The sequence below is a fragment of the Malus sylvestris genome, chromosome 13, assembly GCF_916048215.2.
Source record: "Malus sylvestris chromosome 13, drMalSylv7.2, whole genome shotgun sequence".
NCBI classification, from domain to species: Eukaryota; Viridiplantae; Streptophyta; class Magnoliopsida; order Rosales; family Rosaceae; genus Malus; species Malus sylvestris.
The window spans coordinates 34972651-34994518 of NC_062272.1; the positions used below are offsets into that span (position 1 = coordinate 34972651).

The 21868-nt window shown below is 39.0% G+C and overlaps 1 protein-coding gene and 1 pseudogene across 1 annotated transcript; one reads left to right on the forward strand and one right to left on the reverse strand.

The window, feature by feature from the left end:
- Positions 1–18089: 18089 nt before the first annotated feature.
- Positions 18090–18833, reverse strand: LOC126595451 (uncharacterized). The gene has a single exon (XM_050261742.1). The coding sequence runs from the start codon at positions 18831–18833 to the stop codon at positions 18090–18092; it is 744 nt and encodes a 247-aa protein (XP_050117699.1).
- A 602-nt stretch (positions 18834–19435) lies between these two features.
- On the forward strand, positions 19436–21578 carry LOC126595083 (protein FAR1-RELATED SEQUENCE 5-like; annotated as a pseudogene).
- Positions 21579–21868: the final 290 nt, after the last annotated feature.

The following is a 21868-nucleotide window of genomic DNA, read 5'->3' on the forward strand; positions in this document are numbered from 1 at the left end:
CGGCCACCCTAATAAAATAGGGTATTTTTGGGGCTTTTATGCAATTACATAAAGTTTTGATACTTTTGTGTATTTGTACTTTGACCCGAAAGTTTACGTTTTGACGTTAAGGCCTAAAAACGCTAAAGGACAAATTGTTTTGCTCCTTTAATGAAGTTTTTGAATTTATTTAAATTTTGGGTTCTAGTTGTATTTACATGAAGTAGTGACTTTTGTGTTTTTACAAAGTGACCCCAAAAGTTTATGTTTTCGCAATATGGCCCAAAAAGTTGTGGTTATTGCATGATGGCCCAAATAGGATGAGAACAAAATTGTTTTGTCTCTTTAAATGAGAATTGGATTTTCATTTTGTTTAGCTCCACTTAAATCAATTTTATGGATACAAAAACCAAATGAAAATGTTGCATTCAATTAATTAGTTAAAGCGTTAATTAATTAAAGGATGATTATGAACCTAAGCCTAATATAATTGAGCTATGTGAAAGGCGTTTCAAATTTGTTTGAACCATGGGAATGTGTAGATTAGATTTTGGTTGTAATTTGATTTGATCAAATGTTGTAAAAGGGCATAAGTCCTTCTTTACTTTAAGGTAATTTGTTTTATGCAAATGTTGTAATGAGCATAAGCTCATCCTTTACTTTGAAGTATTTCTTTCTTGCTTTATATGATATGCATGAAAATGAAGTAATTGGGTCCAACGCCCCTAAGACAACACGCCTTAATGTGATTAAACGCGTAACTAAAATCAATCTCCATCCCTAGACCGAGATTCAACACAAGGCTCGTGTTGAATCTAAACAAAGGTTCATAGTCATCCTAAGGCCCTAAGGCAACTATATAGTCCATCAAATGAATGCAAACCTTATGTTAGTAGTAACATATACTCTTGCTTTAAAAACCGTTTTAAAAGCATAGTGGGAGTATTATGTACAACTAAAACAATCATATGGACCAATAGTTGTAATAGGACCAAAATTGTTTTAATAGAGATTAAAATGTATATTGATATGTGATGAGACCTAAAACCCTCAACCAAACCATTATTAAGTTGATAAAGCGGAGAGTGCTTTGAACACTCTTTCGTGGCCTTCCACCGTGGTAGGCTTCAATCGTTTGTGACTCATACACCGTATTCGTCCAGTTCTGGGGTTGCAAAGTATGTGCTTACATTCAGGAGAAGCCTATAAACATATGATGAAGTGAAAGGTAGGCAACGAGTGTGGCCAATATGGAGTTCTTCTGAGGCCATTCTTGAACCCCCTACTTGAACTAGCATGGTGGGAATGACTTAACTAAGTGCAATGGTGCCAATATGGAGTTCTTCTGAGGCATCATTCTCTAGAGGCCAAACAAGATGGGTACTTGCATTAGTTGCAAATGAGTAAGCGTACTCTCTCATTATTATTGTTGCTAGCCAATATGGAGTTCTTCTGAGGTGGGCTTGGTAATAGTGAGCCTCTCATAACCTACTAAGAGTTTCATCCAAAACTCTCGAATTCCAATGAGGGATATGGAATTTGCCAAAAATAGTGGGTGGTGCTATTTTGATTTAAAGACCCGAATCAAATGGCTTAAATTCAATCAATTTATATTCGTTATGTATTTGTTTACCAATATATTTGCAAACGCTATCCAACACTTGACAAATAAAAGCCGAACGTTTAGTTTACGGACTTGGTACTACAAAACCATAGATTGTCTTTAATGGCTTGTAAAAGTACCTAAGTAGTCTCATCCTCACAATCTTCCTATTGATAATGTATCATTAGAAGAATATGTTAGAAAAGGTCTATCATAGAGAGGACAACACTTTTAATGTCATAATTCTTCAATTACAAATTGTTGTATGAAGAAATAAGAGTTGCTTTGAACAACCCTTAGTCAATACAAACACTTAGTGCTTATTTCTTTGTTAATTGAACAAAGAACTTGAGAAGTAAGCACAAGGGCATGGACACTTTATGTGCCATGATTCTTCACTTACAAATTGTTGTATGAAGAAATGAGAGTTGCCTTGTACAACTCTTGAAAGTTTGTAATTATGTTTAGAACATAATGGTTGGTTGACAAAAATAGTCCATTAACATGGACTTATGATGATTTTGAATCATTGAGTGTTGAAGTGTTAAACCACTTAACGAGACGGAAACTAGGCAAGGACTTCACCTTTGTTTCCCTATCCTAATGGTTCACTAAGTTTATGGTAAACTATGTAGTGAACAATAACCACATACTCTCCAAATTGTTTGATGTGTATAACACAATTGAAAAAAAGGTTTCAAGAGAGATAGTGGGAGTTTAGGGACCATGACTAATGTAGTCAAAGGTGAAAGTCAAATAAAGAAGATAGATAACTCTAAGGGAATAAACTTTCTTTATGAAATGATGGACATTGGAAGGGGTATTTGCAAGAAATGTCTTGCAAGTGTCAAGAACACACCTTTCGAAGGTGTTGTAAATTGTTCTTGAATAGTTCAAAACAGTTGGTTCTTCTACTTGAATGTATGATTCCGTATTAGTAACTATGTTTTACAAATCGTTGTAAAAGTATGACTAATAAGAAGTAGAAGATATATGAGAGAAGAAAAGGTGCTTCACATACGGAACGTGAATAAGATATAGATCTCTGCGAAAGCAGATAGTACTTACTTCCTCATATGAACTACCAAAGAAATTGGATTATAGTAATCTAATTGATTGTCTCTATAGTAGAGATGATATGGTAGTGTTAACTGTTCAGAATATAATGATGCTTAAAACCCAAAAGGTTGCAAGGTAGTGACTAATCCCAACTAAATTGTGATACCTCTAAAACATAAGTTACGAGTTGGTGAAACAAGGATGCTTTGGATCGTTAGATCCGGATCCAATACCTTCTTGTTAAAATTGTATAGAGGCGAAATGTTCGAATCTTTATTCTTTTTGAAAGAAGAAAGAATCACAAAGTTGTTGAGGTTAATTCACTTAGATGTTAGTGGCACTTGTCCACAACATAATACTACTCATGTTATATGACATTCACCGAAGATCACTCTCGGTTGGACTATAGTTTATTTTGAATAAACACAAGTCCGAATACTTTGCAAAAGGTTTCAAAGAATTCAAGAAATGTAAATAGATGAGTAAGATATCTAAAGTATTTACCTCCTTAGATTTGATCCAAGGAAAGGTAACACTTTAGATGAGTTTCCTTGAAAGATATCAAGGAAAATAGCATCATAAGATAATGTATTTCTCCATTAGGAGAAGAACGAACTTGAATAAGATTTAGTTCGTTAAATGTTATCTATTACCCATATATAGGATATATACTTCTAAAACAATATGATTGTCGATGAGAAGATCTTCCAATATTTTCATGACTCCATAAGATGTAGTTGGAAAAGAAAGACAAATCTTAAGCATGTTAAAGATTTGGGGTTGTGTGCTAATAAGCAATATTTGTTTGATAACAATCTTGTAGGATATCCTTAAAATAATTTTTGGATATCGCTTCTATAAACCAACTAACAAATGTTGTTTTGTTGGGTAGTTCATTGTAATTCTACAATGTGATTTGCCTAAAAGCAAATGAACGAGAGATAGAACTCAAAGAATGGGTTCTTTGAGAGACAAGATAGTAATCAACAAATATAACAACCTAGTTCCTATACCACAAGCTCCAAGGTAGTCGATAAGAATGAAAATCCTTATGACTACATTGAGTGCATATACGATATATACTCAAGGAAATGGTAAAGTACCATTTGACTCGAAATAATGAAACCTTCATAGCTAATTGGTAGCTTAAGGTGACTACAATCAAAGAAAATGGTTGACTTTGAAGAAACCATCTTTGAGATAGTCTTAGTTTCAATTAATTCGAAGATTGCTAGCTACAACTAAATGGTGATTCAATGTTTGGACATTATTAAGATAGTCTTGATAATATATGTCTAAAACTATGAATCACAAGACACGTAAGTTGTAGAGATCCATCCATCATGGATCTTAGCAAGCTAGTGGGAGCTATTTGCATCTTATGAGAAAAAGATCAAATCGTTTGATTGCTTATAAAGATGTAAATAAATCTTTTGTTTACTAGGTTTACAAAAGATTAGTGGGAGTTAATCATGTTCCTAAAATTTAAAATATATATGATATATTAATTTTGGAAATGAAATGAATTCTTCTTTGTTAAAGTTATGACTTTAAGCATTCTATAAACGATAGAATGTATATGGAGGATATAGTCTATATACATGGGAATGAAATCTATATTGATAGATTTTAGGATATAATTGGATTGTATCAATCCCTAATAATAGACAAGAGATGCTGGGAAGTTTCTCATATGATGATAAACTTCAATCAAATGGACAATTCTAGTAAGACTAAGAAGTTGTTGACTCCCAAAGAAATAATGCGTAAATAGAATCCTTTATGCGTAAGCAGAAAGGTGATTTATGTATTTCATATTGTATGAAAAACATTGATATGAGTTGTACCTAGAACGGTACAAGACGATATCAGTGCAAGCCCAGGATCAGAACCGTGGCAACTGTCAAGTGAGTCCTTAAGTATTTAAGAAATACTTAAGGATAGATTCCTCAAAGAATGAGGAAGAATTAGAGTAACGTAATGGAAGCGTAAATGTATTAGATTATGAATCTGATACATCATTGGATGTTTCTTCATTATGAATGAAGAGATAAACAAATATCTCTTTATTATGACTAAAGAGATATTTGGATGGAAACATTAAAGTAATGACTTTAGTGTGTTCCATTATGAATGCAAGATATATTGCCATATAGAAGTTTACAAAAATGTTGTTTGGATGGGAAAGTTCATTTATGAACTCTCTATTCGATTCCAACCAGAAAGTGTATGACACTAATGGGGCGATAGCTCAAGCCTGGGAATCAAGGTCTCATCAAGATCCGAACACAAATGAGAGACTGAACCACATGATTGAGAATCATGTATAATGGTGACGTCGTTATTCTCAAGGTTGCTTCTGTGGATAACACATATAGATATCCATTGACTAGGCCTACTACTCAGCCATTTATGAAATGACTACAGAAGAGGTATCATCACTGATGACCAATGCTGATTGGCTCTAGTGCAAGTGGGAGATTGTTGGAAATGTGCCCTAAAACCAATCATATGATGATACTTTACGGACATTTCAAATGTTAAACTAATCTAGTTTAACATATAAAGGGCAAAGATTATTGTTTGAGCCGTCTCATATAAATGTTATATGCTTAAACGATAAAGTCCAAGGAATATGTGATTGGGAGAATGCAATCTAATGAAGTTAGATTAATGAGACCATTCTTTCGTAGACACATCCTAAATGTTCCTGATCATAGGATTACCAATTGGGCATTGACAGTCCGTTAAGATCAGTACGTACTGTGTCTTCTCTCAGGGAGAGTGACTAGTCTCGAGTCATTGGTGTGTGTGACATCAAGACAAGTACGTAGGTGCTCAATAAGAGAATGAGTTCACTGAACGTGATCAACGAAGAGTTCTTATATTCCATGTCACATGAGAACTCATGGTTGGGATAATGCAAAGTAGTCCTTTGACCTGAGGCATCACAGTTGTCTTGTGGTTAAGTCCTTAATCTTTGATTATGTCTAATTCACCCCCTAGGGGTGTCACGGCATCGTTGGGGTTAAGCCACTTAGCTATGGAGACAAGTAAATGCGCAACAAGGGATCTCTAACCTTCAAACAGTTGAGGGAGAATACTCTATGATATGATTTGGAATCTCTGGCCAGAGTATGAATGAGATTGGGGAATGCGTTCCAAATCACATTCAAGGAAATCATATAAGCAAACGATTCACATTGGATAGTAGACATGAGTAAATAAACTATCATACCAAACAATGTGGTCAAGAGTATTAGATTAGAGAAGGACCGTATTGCATTTGTAATCCCGAACTGAATAGGTTCTCTAACCTCTTCTGATTAGCTTGGGTAACCATGACATGCTGCCAGGCGTCAACCATGGTTTGTGGAAGCCCTATACGTGTATAACCACTAAAGGGAGAATTGAAAATTGTTTCAATTCACAATCGATGTAAAATTGTTTTAATCGCCCACTGCCTCGCTAAAAGGAACCTAATGGATCGCACACCATAAAAGGTGGAGATTGAAGATTAAACGGAAATGAGTAAGAATGATTAAATGGTTTAATCATTTATTTATGGCAAGGATTAATTAATATGTTAATTAATCAAACGAATAAGTTCGTTAAAGACCTCGGGATAGTTTTGGACCTTAAGGCCCAATGGGCTTCGAACGTCAAGCCCATTAACTTAAGTTGTATGACAATTTAATGAATAAAGATTCATTAAAGCCCAAAAGCCCAAAATTCCTTAGGTGGCCGGCCATATGGTGATGAATTAGGGTTTTGGTTGTTTAGGTCACTTAAAGAAGTGACTATATAAAGGACTTTATAGCCAAATATTCATTAATGTGATTAAGGGTTTATTTTGGGTGAAAATGGGTGAGAATTGTCTCTCCATTTTCTCTCTAAAGAAGCTAACACCTTGGAGGGTACATCTAGCAATCCTACTACTCCAAGGTCACTCATTTCTTCTACAATCAAACCTTGGTGAAGAGACTTAGAGGTTCTCAATTTTGGGAACTTAGAGAACCTATTCTTCCATCCAAATCCATGGATCTAAGAAGCAAGGAATGAAGGCCCTATCTCTTTGGGTGATTAGCCTTTGCTTATGCAAAGAGGAATCTACAAAGGTATTAATTTCAACTCACTTTGTTTTGAGTTGATTATTGGTTCACCAATCTACTAGGCTTTGAATTTCATGGTAATGTTTTGTTTTTTAGTGCATGCAAGCATGATTCCGCCTTTTAATTGTTAATTGCATGCTATATGATGTTGCTCAAATGAACATGTTTTTCAAAATAAATCCTTCAAAGCTTTTGTAGGTGAAGCTTTGGAGTTGAAGCTTTGTAGGTGAAGCTTTGGAGTTGAAGCTTTTGTTGGGTACTATGAATTGATTTTGCTTCACACTATCTTGATCAAGATAGTGTGAAGCTTTGGAGTTGAAGCTTTGTAGGTGAAGCTTTGGAGTTGAAGCTTTTGTTGGTGAAGCTTTTGTTGGTACCATGAATTGATTTTGCTTCACACTATCTTGATCAAGATAGTGTGAAGCTTTTGAGAATTTGTTGTTGTCCTCCATTGATGAAGCTTTTGTTGGTGAAGCTTTGGAGTTGAAGCTTTGTAGGTAAAGCTTTGGAGTTGAAGCTTTTGTTGGTGAAGCTTTTGTTGGGTACCATGAATTGATTTTGCTTCACACTATCTTGATCAAGATAGTGTGAAGCTTTTGAGAATTTGTTGTTGTCCTCCATTGATGAAGCTTTGTTGAATTTTCCAATTATTTATTTATTTATTTAGTTTTTTTTTTTGGAAAACTAGAAATTTGAAAATGTGGGAGAGACAACATATACAAATTTTGCTTTCACACTGTTGAGCAAGAGATTGTGATGCAAGTCACACTTTGTAGTAGTCGAAGGTTTGGATGAACCATATAAATTGAATTTGCTTCAAAGGTCTGAGAATTGTAGTTGCCTTCCATTGATGAAGCTTTTGTTGGCACCATAAATTGGTTTTGTTTCACACTGTCTTGATCAAGAGTGTGTGAAGCTTTTGAGAATTGTGATTAAACTCATTTGATGAAGCTTTTATTGGCACCATAAATTGGTTTTGCTTCACACTGTCTTGATCAAGATTGTGTGAAACTTTTGAGAATTGTGGTTGCTCTCCATTAATGAAGCTCTTGTTGGCACCATAAATTGGTTTTGCTTCACACTGTTTTGATCAAGAGTGTGCGAAGCTTTTGAGAATTATGGTTGAACTCCTTTGATGAAGCTCTTATTGGCACCATAAATTGGTTTTGCTTCACACTGTCTTGATGAAGAGTGTGTGAAGTTTTTAAGAATTGTGGTTACCCTTCATTGATGAAGCTCTTGTTGTTGGCAACATAAATTGGTTTTGCTTCACACTGTCTTGATCAAGAGTGTGTGAAGATTTTGAGAATTGTGGTTGCCCTCTATTGATGTAGCTTTTGTTGGCACCATAAATTGGTTTTGCTTCACACTATCTTGATCAAGAGTGTGTGAAGTTTTTGAGAATTGTGGTTGAACTCCTTTGATGAAGCTCTTGTTGGCATCATAAACTGGTTTTGCTTCACACTGTCTTGATCAAGAGTGTGTGAAGCTTTTGAGAATTGTGGTTGAACTCCTTTGATGAAGCTCTTGTTGGCACCATAAATTGGTTTTGCTTCACACTGTCTTGATCAAGAGTGTGTGAAGCTTTCTAAGAGTTGAAGTGTTTGCATTGTTACAGATGGGAAATGTTTGAAGCAGATGCAAGAGGGCTGAATAGCTTGATCTTCATTTATTTGTATGGTCTTGTTGACATATACTTAGACTTTGTTTCATGTTAGAAGCATTCATGTTGAAGCTTTGAACCCGAGTGTTTCATTGCTAGGAATGTAAGAGTATTAGGATCGAGTTGTCTAAATCACCTCTTTATTGAATTCATGCCAAATAGTCTTCGTTACATAGGATGCCGAACGGCTGAAGCTTAACACTTGTACAATGTGAGTTTACTTGTAAGAGTACTTCAAGTGATCAGCATTCCATGGATGGCCAAGGGTTTTGCCATCGGAGCTTCTAAGCTTGTAGGAGCCAGGGCGACTGATGCCAACAACTTCAAACGGTCCATCCCAGTTTGGACTAAGTGTTCCTTCACTCGGGACTCTGTCGCATAGTAATATTTTCTTCAATACCCAGTCCCCCACTTTGAAAGAACGAGGTTTGACTCTTAAGTCATAGTAGTTGGAGATGTGCTGCTTGTAGGCGACATTCCTCAAGTGAGCTTGGTTTTTGTGTTCCTCGACTAAATCTAAGTTGAGGGTAAGTTATTTGTCATTTTCGCTTTGCACGTAGTTCTAGACTCGGAACGTTGCTTGCTCAAGCTTAACTGGGACAACTGCCTCTGTACCAAAGGCAAGTGAGAATGGGGTTTCTCCTGTGGATGTCCGATACAAAGTGCGGTATGACCAAAGAACTTGGGGTACAAATTTTGGCCAACAACCTTTAGCCTTGTCTAAGCTGGTTTTCAAAGCTCACTTGATTATTTTATTGATGGCTTCAACTTGTCCATTAGACTGGTTTTCAAAGTTCGCTTGATTATTTTGTTGATGGCTTCAACCTTATAATCCTGTGTCAGTAGTGAAGGCTGTGTGTTTTTGGTCTTGAGGGTTCATGAGGATTTGGTTGTATCCTGAGTAAGCATCCATGAAGCTCAGAAGTTCACACCCTGTCGTAGAGTCTATAAGTCTGTCTATGAGATGAACAGGAAAACTATCCTTCGGGCATCCTTTGTTTAGGTTGGTGTAATCGAAACACATTCTCCACAAGACCTTTTGGAGCAGGAGACTTTCCTTGGTCAGATTCTTCTTAACAAAGACAACATTTGCTACCCACGTTGGATAATTGACTTCGTAGACAAAGCCTATGCCTTTGAGTTTCTCAACTTATGCCTTCATTGCCTCGTACAGTTCAGCGTCTTAAGATCTTCGCTTCTGTCTCACTGGCTTGGTCTTGGGGTCAATACTTAAGCGATGCTAGATGATATCGAGAGAGATGCCTGGCATGTCCTCGTATGACTAGGCAAAGACCTCAGTGTTCTCTTGCAAAAAAAGATCAATGCCAACCGAATGGGTGGTGACAAGGTGGTGCCAATCTTCACCAGGGTGGTGACAAGGTGGTGCCAATCTTCACCATGCGATCCGGATAATCTTTTGAGATAAAGACCTTCTCTAACTCTTCAGCGGGTTGTGTTTGCTGGGTGAAAGAGTCATCTCGAGGATCGTCGGGTTGACTGTTGCCATTGTGAAGATCCAAGTTGGCTTCGTCTGAGCTGGTCTTTATGACTTAGTCATGTATAAAAAGGGTTTCCTTGGGCACAGGCAGGTGTTGTTGCTTGACCGAAGTGTTGTAACATGATCGTGCACTAAGTTGATCTCCTCTGATGTAACCATTGCCATAGGGGGTTGGAAATTTCATCAACAACATATGTGTGGATATCATGGCCTTGAGATCATTGATGCTTGTGCGTCCGAAGATGACATCGTATGTCGTTGGGCAATTAACCACCAGGAAATTAGTGGTAATGGTAGCTGTGTAAGGGCCTGTACCAATGGTGAAAGGTAAGTGTATGCTCCCCAAAGGTTGCACCATATCACCGGAGAAGCTTATCAGAGGGGAAATCGAGCGATCGAGCAAGTGTTCAGCTACATTAAGTGCCCTGAAAGCTTCAACAAACAAGATATTGACCGAAGCCCCCGTGTCTACCAGGATTCGTCGTACTTCAAAGTTGGCTATGTGAGCTTCCACGATCAGTGGGTTGTTGTGAGGGTAGATGATACCTCTTTCTTCCTCAGGGTAGAAACATATTGGATCCCAGTTAGGTTTTTGATACTTACCTCCCCTGACGTCTTCCACGTGAAACACTTGGTGGCCAGACCTTAAAGCTCATTCACTATTTTTCATGGCCCTATTGGAATATTTAGATATGGGTGTGCCACCATTTATGGAATATATCACATTTACCTAGCGTTGGTTACGGTTACTCCTTAGAGGGTGAAGGAGGAATTGATCAATTTTTCCTTCATGTGCCAAAGCTTCAATATGATCACGAAGGGTGATACACTTCTCGTCGTCATGGCCGTTATGCTCGTGGAGCAAAACGTGCCCATGTTCTTCGTGGGCTTGTAATCTGGGTGCCTCGGCTTTGGCTTCGGTATCAAGTATGCTATGTTAGGGTAAATGGCCACGCATGTGGCATTCAAAGGTGTGTATGCCTCATACCTCAGAGTAAGGGTTGTCCTGACACGTGCTTGACCCACTTCGTTAACTGCCTGGGGTCGGGGATTATCATGGCGATACCCTTGGTTATCACAGTAGTGTCCCTTACTCCTTTTACTAAAATGAGACTGGTGAGGATGGAAATATTTCCTTTTGCTCTGAGATGGATATGTCTGTTGACTTGGCAAAGTATTAAGTAAGGCAGGGGGAGGCACCGCTTCCGTTTGGAAGGTCAAGGTCTTCTTATTTGGTTGGATCTGGCTTCCACTCCCTACTTGCTGATAAGGGGTGGTTGTAGGGGGTTTCCCTTGATATGTCATTGCCTCGGCGGAGGCATGGTTGTATGCTTGTGCCATCACCTCAGAGTAAGTCTTCCAAGTGTTGGCATTGATCATGTACTTGAAGAAACAATCACGTAGGCCTACCGTGAAGGCCTTGAGGGTGGTCTTGTCATCTGCCTCAGTGCAGTGAGAATACTCATGGCTGAAACGACCAGCATACTCTCGTAGTGACTCGTCCGGCTTCTGGCGAATAGTGTACAAGTCATTTGCAGAATGCAAGCGATTGGTCTGGAAAATGTGTTGAGAAACAAACAGTTTCCTCAGTTCCTCAAATGAGTCTACTGTCTCAGGTGGAAGACGACAATACCAGTTTAGAGCTCCGCTAGAGAGGGTGGAAGGGAAGAGAAGACATTGATCTTCGTCGGTGTGCATCTGATATGCCATGGTGGACTCAAAGAGATTAAGGTGTTCAATTGTGTCCTCCCTTCCAGTATAGAGTTGTAAACCAAGCTTTTGTTTTGTCTTCGCTTGAAGGGTGGTGTCAAGGATCCTCTTTGTGAGAGGGCCAGGCCTGGGTTGGTTCCAGTCAGGTATCTTTGCCTGACGTTTGGCCTTCAACTTGTTTACTTCCTCAAGGAGCAGTAGGACAAAGGGGTCTTGAGTGGAGTCATGTACCACTGGGATTTTCTTTCGTAAGTCTCTATTGCCTCTTGGAAGTAGGAAAGTTTGAGCAAGGGCGTGTGATTTTTCCTTGGACTCGCCGTACTGACTTCTAGGGCGAGTCTGTCAAAATACCTCAAAGTCCCCTGTACCTTCATGTTCCTCTAGGACATGTCGTTCATTCCCTAGATTGGCAGCTGGCCTGGATCGTGGGAGGGGACCGAGTCTTTCAGAAACCCTTGGGTCATTGATCTTCAAGCATATGTGGAGGGGATTCTCTAGACGTTGCTTTAGGAAGTCTCGGCAGTCACGATAAACGGCTTTCGATCCTTCCAACCCTTCTGCAAGGAGGTGTCTTTCTCCACTTCTCCTGCTTCAGGTCGAAGCAGCTGAGTTGAGAGAAGTCTCATGTTGATTAATGTTTTAATGATTAGCTCGTTTTTCATCAGGGATACCTATGTCCAAGGAAGGTGACCCTCCGTGTTGAGGGGCATCCAGATGATGGTTGATGTCCACATGGGCAACAAACTCGCGTGTTTGAGAATGCATAGTTTCGTGGAGCATCTTAAAGAGCTTCTCATACTACTCCTGGAGGACCTCATTCTTCATTGCTATCTTGTTGTTTTGAGCTTCTAGCTCATATACTTTAGCTTGAAGAGCAACCCTTTTTCCTTCCTTCTTTCGTTGCTTCGCACTAGGTGCAAGAGGGGTGTCATTCTGTGTGTTATGGCTTCCTTCGCTCCCCATGTTGGAGAGGGATGCCTGGTAAAAAAAAAGTGTACTAATGATGGAAACCAGCTTGACAAAGCTGAAGAGAGTGGGAATAAGTGTCGTTCCCACAGACGGCGCCAAATGTTGATGCACAAAATCAGTGAGGACTTTGGTACAACAGAAAGTGTTAAGTTTGTGACCTTCGCTAGATTGCTCCGGTCACTAGTGTGGATAAGTATGTAAATGGATAGGGACAGGGAAGCAAACACAAGATGTATGTGGTTCACCCAGATTGGCTACGTCCACGGAGTAGAAGAGTTCTCATTAATTGTGAAGGGTTTACACAAGTATATAGGTTCAAGCTCTCATTTAGTGAGTACTAGTGAATGATTTAGTACAAATGACATTAGGAAATATTGTGAGAGAATGATCTCTATATATAGAAGAGAGTTTCTAGTTTCATTCTGACATTGACACGTGTCGTGTTGTGATTGGCTTCTGATGTTGACACGTGTTGCGCTATGATTGGCTTCTGATGTCGACATGTATCGCGCTGTGATTGGCCTCCTGGTTGGAGGGAAACTCTTCTGGGTCCTTGACGGTATAACGTTGACCGGTGCTCAGTAGTTTCGGGATTGGTCAAGTATGGTACAAACAAAGAGTATACTATGTTTGCTAAGTTTTTGTTTTCAGACATTCAACGTTTGATTTTAACATAAGAAAAATATTCAAAATGCTCATTGGATCTGTATACCAGTTGATTCGTATTTGTATACCGGTTGGTTCTTGTGTGTCGTTATAAGGCTGACTACTATCAAACTAACTGTTTGTGAAATTTGTAATTGGACTGTAAGTCTGTAACTACGTTTTTAGTGGGGAAAGACTACTATTATACTGTAACTAAAAACGAATAGGTAATCCTACATTAGGAAAACTGGAAAACTGCTGCAATGGGGAAAATAATGCTTCCTTTCAAGAAATGCAATCTGTTATTATGAAAATTTGGTTGGTAACCGTACTCCACCTCTAAATTTACACGTCAACGGCCTTATTCATGAGTTTCTTGCGTGGAAGAATGGGATTCTCTTTTATCTGCATTATTGAAAAACTTGCCTCTTGAAAGTACATTGCCCTCACCTCTCAAGGTACCCACCTAGCAATTGCTAGAGTTTCTTGCTTCCCAAATGTTCTGGGGTCAGGCGGGGGGGCCTAGTGATTAGTCGGGTCAAAGATCCGGAGACAATAATTTCAAAAAAAAAAAAAAAAAAGAAAGGTACATTGCCCTCCATGTTGTGCTTGAAATTTTATTTTGCTTTAAATTAGTCTACAGGTTCTGTCTCATGCAACAATGAATCTGCTCTTAGTTTGTTTTTTATGAGAAACCTTCTCTTAGTTTATCAACCCACTTTCATCCGCTGCACCCATTATCAGAATGAGCCTAGAATGTGAAGAGTAATTCATGTCTCATTTGAGCACTTGTAGCTATGAATCCTCCATTGCTTGTAGGGGATGTAATTATCCTAACACGGTGAACAAAGGTTGAGTCAAGGTCTTGGATGTTCCAATACCTGGAAACCGTTCTCTCTCGTTGCTTAGTAAACTGAGGCTATCGTCTTATGTACTTTGTGTTTTCAAGATGATTCTTCAGCTTATTTTAGTGTTGACAATACAGAGTTTTTTGAAACTCAAATATCTGTTGGTATTGAAAAGTTTACTAACTCAATACCAAAATATGTGGGTGATAAGTTTACAAACTCTATCACACCTCTCACTTTGCACTCTCAATAAAATTGGACAAAGAAATAGAGAAAGGAGGGAAGCTATAAGCTTTGGCAAACAATGCACTTTGATATATTTAAAAGAGTTTGCAAACACACTTCTGAAATGGAATGACAAATCAGAGAGATATATAATCTAAAGCCTTACGTGAGGCTTATTTATACAAGCAGAAAAAAAGGAGTACTTAAGTGCTTTTAATAAAATAAACACAACAACACATACAAACAGATCATATGGACTTTGGACAGTCTAGCACACACATGCAGCTATCTTTCCAGCTTGCAATCAACATAGTTTCGGCTAGCGCATCACATGGCAGCACACAGCTGCTGTCTTTCAACACACTTTCAGCTGGCACATGGAGGAAACTTTAGTCTTTGTAGTTGCAGCAAGTGTGAATATAACCTGTAAAGAAACTAACAGCTAGCAACTGCCATTTACAACCTGTTTTGATTTGAATTTCCAACACACCTCCTCAAATCAAAACGCCTTCATTCCTAGCATTTCACGTAGCAGCCGGAATGATTCAACTGACAATGGCTTAGTGAAGATGTCTGCCACTTGTTCCTTCGTGTGACAATAGACAAGCTCAATTGTCTTTTGCTTCACATGGTCCCTTAGAAAATGGAACCTGGTATCAATGTGCTTGCTCCTTCCATGTTGAACAGGATTATTTGCAAGCTTGATTGCAGACATGTTATCCACATGAATCACAGTCGATTCCACTTGTGGATGACACACTGACTTCAATAGATTTCTTAACCAAATTGCCTCACACACTGTTGAGGCTACAGCAACATACTCGGCTTCACATGATGACAAAGCAACAATTGATTGCTTCTTTGAAGTCCATGAGAAAGCTGTTGATCCTAGAAAAAACACATAGCTAGTTATGTTTTTCCTTTCATCTTGGTCACCTCCCCAATCACTATCTGAATAACCAAATAATTTTGCATCTTCACCAAAATTATAAAACAGACCATAGTTTAGAGTACCTTTTATGTACCTCAAAATTCTCTTGGTAGCCAGCCAATGAGACTCCCATGGTGTTTCCATGTATCGACTCACGAGTCCAACTCCATAAACTATATCAGGTCTTGTGATTGTAAGGTACCTTAGGCTTCCAACCAAGCTTTTGTACACGGTTGAGTTTACAAACTCACCTTCTCCTTCCTTAGACAGCTTCAATCCAGTTGCAACTGGAGTGTTGACAATATTGCACTTATCCATATTGAATTTCTCCAATATATCTCTCATGTACTTTTGTTGAGAGATGTAGATACCGTCACTTTCTTGCTTCACCTCTATGCCAAGAAAGTATGACATTAATCCATTGTCAGTCATCTCGAATTCACTGAACATGGATTGCTTGAACTCACAGAACATTGCTTCATTATTTCATGTAAACAACAAGTCATCTACATAGAGACAAATAATTAAGAACTCCCCCTTTTCACCATTCTTCATGTAAACTGAATGCTCGTATGGACATTTCTGAAATCCATTTTAGTGAAGGTAGTTGTCAATCCTTGAGTTCCAAGCTCGTGGTGCTTGCTTGAGGCCATAGAAAGCCTTCTTCAAACGATACACCTTATCTTCTTCTCCTTGTACTTGGAAGCCTTCTGGTTGTTCCACGTATACTTCTTCCTCAAGTATTCCATTAAGGAAGGCTGACTTGACATCTAGTTGATAAATTTTCCATTTATGATGAGCGGCAAGAGAGATTAGCAATCTTACCGTGTCAAGTCTTGCAACTGGAGCATAGACTTCATCATAGTCCACTCTATACTTCTGTTTGTAGCCCTTTGCTACAAGCCTTGATTTGTATCGATCCATACTCCCATCTGCAATGTGTTTGATCTTGTACACCCACTTGACACCAATAGCCTTCTGATTTGGTGGGAGCTTTGTCAACTCCCAAGTGTCATTCTTCTCGATGTCATGGATTTCTTCCTCCATGGCTATTCTCCAACGATCTTCTTCCACAGCTTCATTGAATGAGAGAGGCTCATGGTCTGCATACAAGCAGAAAAGGTTGGTTTCTTCTTCTTCTTCTTGTCCATATATTTCGGTGAGACTTCTTAGCCTAACTGGAGTTGAGGAGTTGCTTTCTTCACTAGATGTAGGACCACTCCTTGCAGTTCTGTGCAATGGAGTTGTTGTGGTTGTTTGAGCAGGTTGTTGCTCAACAGGTGGTACAACTTCTGGTTCTTCAAAATAAGTGGAGACGATCTTTTCTTTACTGACTTCTTTGTTGTTCCACTTCCATGCCTCTTCCTCACTGAAGATGACATCTCTACTAACTACTAGTTTGCCAGTTAGTGGGTTGTAGAGCTTGTATGCCTTGGACTCTTCACTATAGCCCACAAACACACACTTTTCACCTCGATCATCAAGCTTCCTTCTCTTGGCTTCTGGAACTTGAGCATATGCAACACACCCAAAAACTCTTAGGTGTGCAACACTCGGCTTGTATCCACTCCAAGTCTCTTGTGGTGTCATCCTCTTGACACTCTTTGTTGGACATCGATTCAACAAATAAATCGAACAAGCTACAGCTTCTGCCCACAATTCTTTTGGCAAATTCTTCTCCTTAAGCATGGACCTTGTCATGTCAAGGATGGTTCGATTCTTTCTTTCGGCTAACCCATTTTGCTGTGGGGTATAGGCAGCAGTCAATTGATGCCTAATTCCTTGCTCCTTGCAGTATGCTTGGAAAGCATTGGAGGTGTACTCTCCACCTCTATCTGATCTCACAGCCACAAGCTTGTGGTTGCTTTCAGCCTCTGTGAGTGCCTTGAACTCCTTGAAGATTTTTAGGGCAGCCTACTTCTCCTTGAGAAAATAAACCCAAGTCTTCCTACTAAAATCATCAATGAAAGTAATAAAATACCTATTACCTCCATAAGACATAGGATCCAATGGACCACATATATCCGTGTGTACCATCTGCAGTGGTGCCTTTGCTCTCCATGTATCACCAACAGGGAATGATAGTCGTGCTTGCTTGCCAAGCACACAACCTTCACATACTTGGCGTGCGACTTCAATCTGGGGTAGACCACGAACCATTCCTCCACTTGACAGCAACTTTAGGCCATTGAAATGAAGATGGCCAAATCGAAGATGCCATTTCCATGACTCATCTTGCATTACACCGATGTTGCAACTCCCAATCTTTGTGTTCAACTTCAACGGGAACATTCGGTTCTTTGACATTTGAACACGTGAAATAAGTTTTCTCCTTGCATTCCTGAGAGTGAGAAACATATCCTCCATATGTATAATATACCCTTTCTAGAGCAGTTGACCAATGCTCAGAATGTTGCTCTTCATACCTGGTATGTAGTAAGTATCGGAGATGTATTCTTCTCTACCATCCTTCTGGATGATCTTGATCTTCCCTTTGCCTTCAACTGGCAGCTTTGAGGAGTCACCAAGACTCACAGATCCATAAGGCCCATCTTTGAGTTCGGCAAAAAACTCTTTCTTTCCACACATGTGGTTGCTTGCACCAGAGTCTAAATACCAAACATCTTGTTGGCTACTGATATCATGGTGTGCTAGTAAGACTGTAAATTCCTCACCAGCATTTCCATTTGATTCTGCCATGTTGACATGCTCACCATTTTTATATGAACATTCATTTGCATAATGTCCATATTGCTTGCAAGTGTGACATTGGATATGCGCCTTTCCTCGGGTAGATCTCCACTCTTGAGATTGACCTAGGTTTTGTTCATAGCCTCGACCTCTTCCTCAGGCTCGTCCTCGGCTACGGTTGGATGAACTCCCACGACGTGAGTTCCACTGCCCACGACCTTTATTTGGTTTGTCAATTTTCAATTTTGACTCCAAAGCTTGCTCTAGTGTTGTGGGGCTTGCATTCTTCTGAATGCGTTGCTCGTGAACTAGGAGGGATCCTAGTAGCTCCTCTGCGCTCATCGCCTCCAAATCCTTGGATTCCTCAATGGCAGTCACCACATGCTCAAACTTAGATGTGAGTGACCGGAGTATCTTCTCCACAACTCGTACTTCATCGAATCTCTCGCCATTTCTCCTCATCTGATTTACTATCACAATGAGCCTTGAGTGATAGTCGGAGATGCTCTCCCCTTCATTCATGTGAGCAGTTTCAAAATCTGCTCGAAGTGACTGTAACCTCACTTTCTTGACTCGATCTACTCCTTTGTTGATTGTACTAAGTGTGTCCCATACTTGCTTGCTCGTTGTTGCTTCTGCAACCTTCTCGAACGTTGAATCTTCTAATCCTTGATAGAGAAGATACAATGCCTTCTGGTCCTTCTTTCGTAAATCCTTGAGAGTGTTCCTTTGATCTGCAGTATATGTGGCTTCTTGCTCAGTAGTGGGTACAACATACCCACTACTGACAACTTCCCATAGCTCTTGTGATCCAAACAATGCTTTGAATTGGATGCACCATCTTTCATAATTTTCTTTCTTCAATGTGGGAACTTGGAGCTGCACTAAGTTGGATGCCATAACTGCTGCACCTGCCAGAATGGTATTCTGGCTCTGATACCAATTGTTGGTATTGAAAAGTTTACTAACTCAATACCAAAATATGTGGGTGATAAGTTTACAAACTCTATCACACCTCTCACTTTGCACTCTCAATAAAATTGGACAAAGAAATAGAGAAAGGAGGGAAGCTACAAGCTTTGGCAAACAATGCACTTTGATATATTTAAAAGAGTTTGCAAACACACTTCTGAAATGGAATGACAAATCAGAGAGATATATAATCTAAAGCCTTACGTGAGGCTTATTTATACAAGCAGAAAAAAAGGAGTACTTAAGTGCTTTTAATAAAATAAACACAACAACACATACAAACAAATCATATGGACTTTGGACAGTCTAGCACACACATGCAGCTATCTTTCCAGCTTGCAATCAACATAGTTTCGGCTAGCACATCACATGGCAGCACACAGCTGCTGTCTTTCAACACACTTTCAGCTGGCACATGGAGGAAACTTTAGTCTTTGTAGTTGCAGCAAGTGTGAATACAACCTGTAAAGAAACTAACAGCTAGCAGCTGCCATTTACAACCTGTTTTGATTTAAATTTCCAACAATATCTGCTGACCAACAAATCACTTGTAGTAGAAATTGACCCATTATTATGTTGATGTTTACTTGTCTTGTTTTTGGATGGAAATGATCAGTCAATTTTGTCGATTCTTCTTGTAGGATCATAATGGATAACCAGTCTATTCATGGATTTGATTCAGATGAAAGTGACCTAGATAGCATGCTGAAGCCTATGAACATAAAGAAGGGATAGAAGATGTGCTTCCTGAGAATTTGGGCTTGTGTGTAGATGAAAAGGACGAGATAGAAGAACAATCAGCAGATCTACCTATGAACATGGAAGCTTTAGAACCATATATAGTCATGGAGTTTGACTCGAGACAAAGCTAGAGAATTTTACGTTACATATGGCAGACGCTCTGGTTTCACCGTACGGATACACCACAATTGTCGTTCATGAGTAAATAATCAGGTTATTGGTCAAGATTTTGTTTGCTCGAAAGAAGGCTTTCGAGCACAGAAGTATGTGCACAGAAAAGACAGAGTTCTTCCTCCACCCCCAGTAACCCTCCGCAAGGGCTGTCAAGCTATGATAAGGCTAGCTCAAAGAGATGGACTGAAGTGGGTAGTCACAAAATTTGTTAAAGAGCATAATCATAAACTAATGAATCCCAGCAAGGTTCCATGGTGGGGATCAGGAAAGCACTTAGCAAGTGAGGTATGTTGGGGAGTATTTTTAACATAATTCTGAATGAAATGTTTGTATAAGAAGATTTGTCACTAACTCACTGGTACTAAATAACTGAAACTCATCTATACCTGTGTCGATCAACCAACTAACTGCTTAGGTACTAACTCACTGGTACTAAATAACTGTGTTCAATAATAATGTTGAAGAAGAGACTAAACAGATTACCTAATAATATTAAAAAAGATCACGGATTTGCTTCCAGATTAATAAAATGATTGGTAATCCATGTCCTAATAGTTTAAGCTTTGGGAAGTAGTGGTAATCGAACAAAACTTGTGAGGAGTTACCCACGCACAAAAGGAAGTGCTGGATTTAAAAGAATTGTTGGTTGACATCCTAGTAGCTTAAACTTGGGGTTTTTTTGGTAAACCAATGAAACTTCGTCGATTAGAATGGTTAACTTGCTAATCGATGCTTTCAACTGTGGAAGAGCAGTGCGGATTGTTACCAGGCACTTGTCCAAACCTGGTATCATGTTGCATTAGCCATTAAGTTGAAACTAAAATATTCCTTGCTCTTTATATGAAGGCTGTTGTTTAGTAGAATGCAAAAGGTTTCATTTAGATCTACAATTCTACATATTAACTTCTCCAACTTATGTCCTCCTCCGTTAATTTCAAGTAGGTCAACTTATGCTCATCCATACCTGTGACGATCAATCAACTGCTTAGGTACGGTTTATTTGTGAATACCCACATTTCTATGTGGAAGGATAATCCAGGAGACTTCACAGACTCATTATTTTTCTCTGTGGAAGGATATTCCAGGAGACTTCAGAGACACATTATTGACAGCAAAAACTAAACCACCCATAATTGTTGCTAGTATAACATAGATCCAAAAAGTAACTCGTAATCATTGTTCCTATTAACTTCTAAGCTCCCTGGTTTATCATCTTAAATTTTACAATGATGGAGAGACATGTACGGAAAACAATGACGTAGTGACCTAATTTTCAGGATGAGAAGGATAAAAGAATCCGAGGGTTGTCCCTGGAGTTGCACAACGTGAGGCAAAAATGTAAGCGACGTTGTGCTGCATATGAAGAACAGTTAAATATTATCTTGAAAGATTTGGAAAGACACAGAGCACATGTCAAAAAAAGTTTCAGATACAGTTCAGAGCATAAAAGAAATTGAGGAACAATCAGAGGACTCAGACAGCAGATGGAATTGTGCAACTTGTACATTTTCTTACCCCTTGCTTTGCCTTGGATGATGAGCAACCCATTTTATCAGTTTTAGGAGCCATGTAGCCACCAATTCACCTATGGTGCCGGTCGAAGTTGGCGCAGAGGATAAATAAGTCCACAGAACGAAAGTCTTTCAGGAAAAAAGGTGGCAGCTGATGTTTGGTGTCTGGATCAAGGTGCTCATCCTCATTGAAGGGTTTATGAGTGAATCGGGAAAATACTCGATAAAATGTTTATGTTCTAAGTGTTCCGGGTCATTCTCTTGTTCAATTGTAATGTGATTTTGTTTTCCTCTCATATCAAATTTGAAATGTTACAGTAACATTATACTCTTTTTTGGCTTTTGTTTGGTTAATTGATTAATTAATTAAAACCCGTCGCAAACATGCACCCATAGGAATTGGTAAGCATTCTGTCCAAGCCTCGATAAGATTTTTACTACTTGCAAAAGTATGTGATAGGGATTTTACTACTCATGTGAATGGGATAAAAACTTCTATAATACTTGTAAGAATCACAAGGTTGTTGTAGTATAAAC